The following is a 7,003-nucleotide window of genomic DNA, read 5'->3' as shown; positions in this document are numbered from 1 at the left end:
AGGCAAATACAAGGTTAAATTTGAATGATGGGTTTTGAGCAGTGGCTATTAGATGGGAGTGGAGTTTGGCTGAGATTTAGGGTTAGGATTGGGTATTTGAATGAATTGGGACTAGAATTAGGATCAAGGCCAGGGCTGAAGTTGAGTTTTGAGTGGGATTTGAATTTTGCATTGGGTTTTTCATCTAAGCCTATTTCCATATGGCTTTCTTTAGGCTTCTGAGGGGTAGTAGGTTAGTCTGGTTAAAATCCCAAGTTTTGGAGAAAATAAGCTGTCTGAGTTTAAATCCTGACTCTACTGTTTGGTAGCAGTGTGTCACCTTGGGGAAATTAGGTAATCCCTCTGAGCCTCAATTTCCTTATCTGTATAATGGGGATGATAATAAGGGTTCCTACTTTATAAGAGTGTTATGAAAATTAAATGAGTTCAGCATACAGAAGAATGCCTGGCATGTAGTATTCCCGTTTTGCAGATGAGGAAATCAGGAAAAAGAGGTTAAATGACTTACAGCAGTCGCCCCAGGTAGTCTGACTCCAGATCCCAGTACTACTATCAGGTGTGTTCTTGCTCTATACTTGTTTCACCTTGCTTTTTAAGAAAAGGTCTGTGCTCTGTGAAAAATCACAGACCACAGTCACTAACAACACTGGCATCTAGGGGCTGAGTTTAAGATTAGGTGACTTTTAGAATTCATGGTAAGGTCTGTAACCAGGGTGGGGTGTGGACTCTAACTGGGGGTTGCCTTCTGGTTGGTAAGGTTTGGGGCTGGCTTTGGAGTTAGAGGTGGGATAGACACTAGAATAGGGGTCAGGGTCAGGATTGAGGTTGGGTTTCACTTGGAAATTAAGACTGTTGATGGGGCTGGTAAGCCTTGGGGGACAGCATCTGGGTCAGCCTGAGTGTCTGGGCTCAGGTGGTAAAGAGGCTGTGTTTGGGACTGGCTGGGATGGGAGTAAGGTGATGTGATTTTTCCCCTCCAGAGGCTGTCCCAGGGTAGGGGCCAAGTGGGCAGTGGGTGGGTCAGAGGGGCAGGGGTGGAGCAGAGCCCAAGCTTGCTCCAAGGGTCTGAAGGGGGGGATGGCTGCTCTCACCTTTTCTGCCTTCAGATTCCGACATCCTCCTCTGGAGATTGAAGGGCCATCTGCACACAGCCCCCCATCCTCCCCCAGCTTTGGAGAGATTAAGGTCACAGGGTGGGGCAATAACAGTGTCCAATGGGAGAGTGAGCAGGGGCACAAATGGGACATATGTGGGTCAGAGCCCAACAACAGAAAAGACACTGATTGTTTACCAAATAGATACAAGAAGTCAGAAACTAAAATAAGAAAAATGGTATTGTTTTCCAGTAGTATCTGAAATTTGATACAAAAAACCCTAACATATGAGGAACATTTCTATTGCAAAAAGATCAAATATTAAAGGAGACCTAAAAATAGAGAAATATGTTTACTGCTTGAAATACTCAATATTGTGATAATATCAATTTTTCCCAAAGAAACCTATAAATTTAATGCAATCCAACAAATATTTCAAAAGATTTTTCCATGGAATTTGACAAACTGCTTTTGAAATGTGTCAGTGTACAAAGGCTCTGGAAAAGCCAAAATCCTTTGAAAAAGAACAAGATGGGAGAGTTTACCATTTTTTATTACCAAAGTTTGTTATAAAGCTACAATAATTAAGAACAGAATATAGTTCAGAAACTGAGCCCCATATGTAAATACCTGATTTATGATAAATGTTGGCACTACTGGGTAGTGGTTACATAGTTTTTCTTTTGGTACCGGGGATCAAACTGAGGGTTACATAGTTTTTTGCTGTGTCATTATTCTTTGAAGTGTACAAATACGCAGAGCATATTAAAATGAAACACTGAATGTATGAAGACCGGTAACTGTAACTTACATGGTGCTTTGTTACTGTACTGTGTCAGCCATATAGCACAACCTACTTTAATTGTGTTTTAATGCTAGGAAGCAGATACTGTAATAGTCTTATTTTATAGATGAGGAAAGGGAAAGAAGCAGTCGCTTTGTGTTAAAACCCCTGCTCTGCACTTGTACACTTTTGTGTGTGCGTGTGTGTTACTGAGGATCAAACCCAGGGCCATTGCGCTGCGCTGCACCGCCAGCCCTTTTCATTTTTTATTTTGAGACAGAATCTCGCTAAATCGCCAAATTTCCCAGGCTAGGCTGGAACTTGTAATCCTCTGGTATCAGCCTCCCAGAGCTCTGGGATTACAGGATACTCGAACACTTTTATAGCCTAGACAATGAATGCCTCTTTGAACAAAGCTCTTCTCTGTCCCGTCCCTCCCCTCTCATCACAGTTTCTTTTTATCTTGCAAGAGCCCAAGGAACTTCAGGAGGAAGAACTACACCTTCCAGCAGCCATTGCGCACACTGGCCTGCGCGCGCACATTCGCACCGCGCCTCGAGGCATCCTGCGTGAGCCTTCTAGCTCAGGGAACTACACTTCCCAATTCTTCTCTCGCGGCATGTGACGTTCTGTGCACCGCGAGCGCGGAGCTGGTTTCCAGCAGCTGCGCCCCACTTTCTCGGATCCCGTCTTGGACCCAGGTCCCGACCCCGATTCGGCTTCATCATGGAGGAGGCAGATCGAATCCTTATCCATTCCTTACGCCAGGCTGGCACGTAAGTACACATTCCCTACTCGTTCCCAGGTGCCCACATCCGGGACTCCAAAACCCGCGACCCCCTTCACCCGGGAACCTTAAAACCTGGTGCCTTGACACGTAGGACTCCAGTTTCCAGGATCCATGCACACAGCCCCGACATTAAGGGCCTCCTGAGACCCTTGATCTCTACATTTGGTAAACTCAAACTCGAGGACCCAGGCACTCTGAGACCTTACAACCTTGGAACCTCAAGACCCGGAACCCTGAGATCTGCGAATCTTGACATAAATACGCTGGGACCCTTATATCTGGAGACGCAAGACACCTGCATTTTGAGAATCAGGGAATTTAAAACCCCAGGACCCTGACACTTGGGGACTCCCAAAACTCGGACTGGATACTTAAGAACCTTCAAACTTTAAATTTCCCAAGCACTTGGGACTTTTAAAATCCAGGTCTTGGGGCCGGGGATTTAGCTCAGTGGTTTCACCGCCTGCCGCGCAAGCGCAAGGACCAGAGTTCGATCCCCGGTACCAACAAACAAACAAACCCCAAAATCCAGATCTCTAAAATCTAGCGATATCAGTGCTTGGTCACGTAGACGAACAAGGACTCCTCCAATTCGAGGGCCCTAAAAGCCCGACTGCCAACATCTTGGGTGCCTAAGTTTTGTATAGTTTGAAACTAGAAGGTCTTGATGTCCAGGGATCTTTACACCCAGTAAGCCTGACATTTGAAACTTTGAAAATCCCAGCCTCCCAACGTGTATTCGTTTCTAAACCCTAGTAGCTCAGTGTCTGGGTGTCTCTGACATACACAGAACCTGATGTCTGGGGACCCAGAAATACAGAGACCAAGTCACCAGGGCCCTTTCTTTTACTATCCCAGACCCCATAAATTTATCCCCTGGTTCTAGGGCTTCTAGAAGTTTGCATGCGGCATCTTGATCCCTGTTTCCTGACTGCTCCCCTGATTGCGTCTGCCTCTTTCTTCAGGGCAGTCCCTCCAGATGTGCAGACCCTACGAGCCTTTACAACTGAGCTGGTTGTAGAGGCCGTAGTCCGCTGCCTGCGTGTGATCAACCCTGCCGTGGGCTCTGGCCTTAGCCCTCTGCTGCCTGTCGCCATGTCTGCTCGGTTCCGCCTGGCCATGAGCCTGGCTCAGGCCTGCATGGTGAGTGCCCTCCTCCCAAGTACACATCATCTTCCTTCCTCCTTTACACAGTAGCTAAACTCCTTTGAAACTGTTGCCTTTCCTCTCTGCCACTTCTTTTTGTGGCCAAACTGCAGGAATAGTTGAAACTTAGTTTCACCACTTGCTGACTGTGTGACTGTAACCCTTCTGAGCCTTTCTTTTCTTTTCTTTTGGAGACAGGTTCTCATTATGTAGCTTGGGCTGGCTTTGGACTTATAATCTTCCTGCTTCAGCCTCCCAAGTGCTGGAATTACAGGCCTGTGCTGTTCCTGGCTATGGCCTGATTGGCTGCTCTTTCAGGATCCCATGGAGTTGGGGGAGGGATGATTATCCAAAGGAAAGTAGGCTGGTCAACTAAACAGTGTTCTGCTACACTCCCCTGTAGCAACTACATGCAGGTTGCCTCTTAACAATTCCAAAAGAGTTTCTGTAGGGCCGGGGATTTAGCTCAGTGGTTCCACCACCTGCCTTGCAAGTGCAAGGTCCCAAGTTCAATCCCCAGTACCAAAAAAACAAAAACAAAAACAAAAAAACCCCAAAAAACCCTCCCAACTAGGCATGGTGGCTCACACCTGTAATCCCAGCTACTCAGGAGGTTGAGGTAGGAGGATTGCAAGTTTGAGGCCAGCACTGAGGATGTAGCTTAGTGCTCCCTGGGTTCATCCCCAGTACCACAAACAACAACAACAAAAACTCTTCAACTAATGCCATTCCTTGTGGCTTATTGGTTCTGTGACTTTGTCTCAATCTTTTAACCTCTTTGGCTTTAAGTTTCTGCATGTGTGGAGTGGTTCTAAGAATTATACTTACTATGTAGGGCTGGTGTGAGGATTAAAAATGAGTTAAGGGGCTGGGAGTATAGCTCAGTTTTAGAGTATGTGCTTTGAATTCGTGAGTCCCTGGGTACAGTCCCCAGCATAGACACACACAGGCGCGTGCGCGCGCGCACACACACACACACACACACACACACACGCATGGTAAAGATTGAGTTAATACGTGAATAGCTGGATATATGTGTAAGTATCATTACTATTAATTGATAGGCCTGACCTGGCTGCTTGCATTTCAACACCCTGTAGTTGTGTAGTCAATATAAACAGTTCCAACATACCCTGCAAGTATATGTGGCAGAGGGGCAGTAGGCCAATTCCAGTGAAAACTTCCCATTTAGATGAAAGGGTCAGGGTGATTGGAGGTGTTGCATTCGGGCCATGTGTGTGCAGTTTCTGTCTTTTAGCAACAGGCCTTTTGGCTCTGTCCATCGCTTGATTATCAGGTTTACCTAGCTGTCAGGGCTTCCCAGATCCTTCTGTCTGGAGCTGTTTATGGCTTCATGAGGCAGGCAGTCTGTCCCCTGGGCTGGGGCTGTGTCCTGGAGGATGGCACTCTGAGGGGGAAGTTATGTCTTCTTGGGTCTGGAGAGTGCCCAGTGGGAGGTGTCAGGTGGTAGGCCAAGCTTTCCCATGTCTCTGGTCTTCTCTTCTCTCAGTGTTGGCTGCCATTTTGTATGCAGCAACCCTGGCTCACACTGACCTTAGTACCCAGCAGAGAGTCTGGCTTTTTCAGCAGTCAGGAGGTGCATGTGCCTCAGTTTCCCAGCAGCAGGCAGAATGGGCCTCTATGATGCAGCACTACTGCTTTCTGCCTGCTCCTTGTACCTGTTCTGCATGTCAGACACCTCCATATTTTGGCATCAGCCACTGTACATACCTCACTCTTGGAACAAGTTTCCATATCAGTCACAACTCTTTGATTGCAGATGTCAGAAAAAACCAAAGTAAAGTAGCTTAAAAGCCAGTGTTTTTTCACACTTTTTGACAATGACTCTCCAAAATAAAGACAGCTCATACTGTGACCCAGAACACATACGTTTATAATAATGATGGCTTTTGAGTGAGTACTCTGTTCCAGACATTGTGGTTATAACGTAGTAACTCATTTAATTCTCACAACAACCTTCTGGGGTGGGTATTTTTTTCAGATGAAGAAAGTATAGCACAGAAAGGTCGAGTGGTTGGCCTAAGGTCACAGAGTTGGTAAGAGGCAGAGTTCTGGTTTGAATTCAGGAAGTCTGCTGTCAGTGTCCACGCACCTCTACACCATCAACAACTCTGGCATAGTGAGGCTTTCTTTCTCTCCAGGCCAGTTTTTCGGCCCGTCCAGCACTCTCAGGCTCCTCTCATCCTGTACTGTTGTGTTGCTGGTCTTTTTTGCTTCTTTTCTTTTCCTTTCTTTCACAGTGCTGAGTATTGGACCCTGGGCCTCATACGTGTTAGGCAAGCGTTCTACCCGAGCCACACCCCTGGCCCTGCCTGTTTATTTTTAGGCACTCCTTGTATAACAGGTAGATTAAAAAAAGTTAGGTAGATTCACTATTTGCCTGTGATATTAATAAGGAAAAGTTTTAGATAACTTAATAGATTGAGTATTTTTTTAAATTTCTTTTTGGTACCGGGGATTGAACTCAGGAACTTGCGCTTGCAAGGCAGGCACTCGAAGCACTGAGCTAAATCCCTGGCCCCAATAGATTGAATATTAAGGTAGTTGTAGAAGCAAAATAAGTAATGTGTTCTTTTAAGATTTGCTTTTCCCATAACTCGTTGTTTAAGGTGATGGTTATCTGACTCTTTAACCAGTAACTTCATTAACCTAACAAAGTTACAATGCCAGGGTGAATTTATAATGTATATGTGCCTGTCTTGTGTCTGTGACTTGTACATAGGAACTGGAATTGTATTTACACATCAAAGACCACTAGGGATGAGATAATGGCCAAAAAGGATATAAAAAGGGAAACGCTGAAAAAAGAGGGGCGGATACTAACCAGACCTGTTTCTGGCGTTCCTGCCCTCCTTCCCGCTCGCAAGAAGAAATGTTATTATTTTATCTGAATTCTGTGTCTCCATGTATTTCTTTCCGAGATTTCTGCAACATTTGGTGCATTGGCCAGGAATCAGGAATGAAATAGCCCTTTTGGGCATCAGCCCGAACCCCACCGGAGGGAGTGGCTCTCTGTCTCCTTGAGAGGAAAGGCATGCTCCTGGGACTAATTTCCTAGGCTTGCCAACAGGACACAGAGACCCAAACCCGAGACGGAGACAGAAGGAGGACTGCTGCTCTTGGTGTCTCGTCTGTCTCTTTCCTTTGCTGGGTGAGAAACCCCGGGAA

At 46.1% G+C, this 7,003-nt stretch overlaps 1 protein-coding gene across 8 annotated transcripts in view; it reads left to right on the top strand.

Moving 5' to 3' along the window:
* The first annotated feature begins 2,427 nt into the window (after nucleotides 1-2,427).
* Ccdc22 (CCC complex scaffolding subunit CCDC22) overlaps nucleotides 2,428-7,003 on the top strand; it is a 38,474-nt gene continuing 33,898 nt past the window's right edge. For 7 of the 8 annotated variants that reach the window (XR_015442398.1, XR_015442397.1, XR_002391533.2 and 4 more), the window contains exons 1-2: nucleotides 2,429-2,654; nucleotides 3,634-3,811. Coding sequence is in view for 3 of the 8 variants with exons in the window: in XM_021250008.2 (XP_021105667.1) it covers nucleotides 2,605-2,654; nucleotides 3,634-3,811 (228 nt within the window). In the remaining 5 variants the exon portion in view is untranslated. Of the gene's footprint in view, nucleotides 2,655-3,633; nucleotides 3,812-7,003 lie in introns of all 8 variants that reach the window. The other variant, XM_004872004.3, reaches the window with a different exon arrangement.

Source organism: Heterocephalus glaber, unplaced genomic scaffold (genome assembly GCF_053883595.1).
Source record: "Heterocephalus glaber isolate CG9 unplaced genomic scaffold, H.glaber_assembly_v1.0 deba00001546, whole genome shotgun sequence".
Lineage (NCBI taxonomy): Eukaryota > Metazoa > Chordata > Mammalia > Rodentia > Bathyergidae > Heterocephalus > Heterocephalus glaber.
This window is presented reverse-complemented; position numbering and strand designations above follow the sequence as displayed.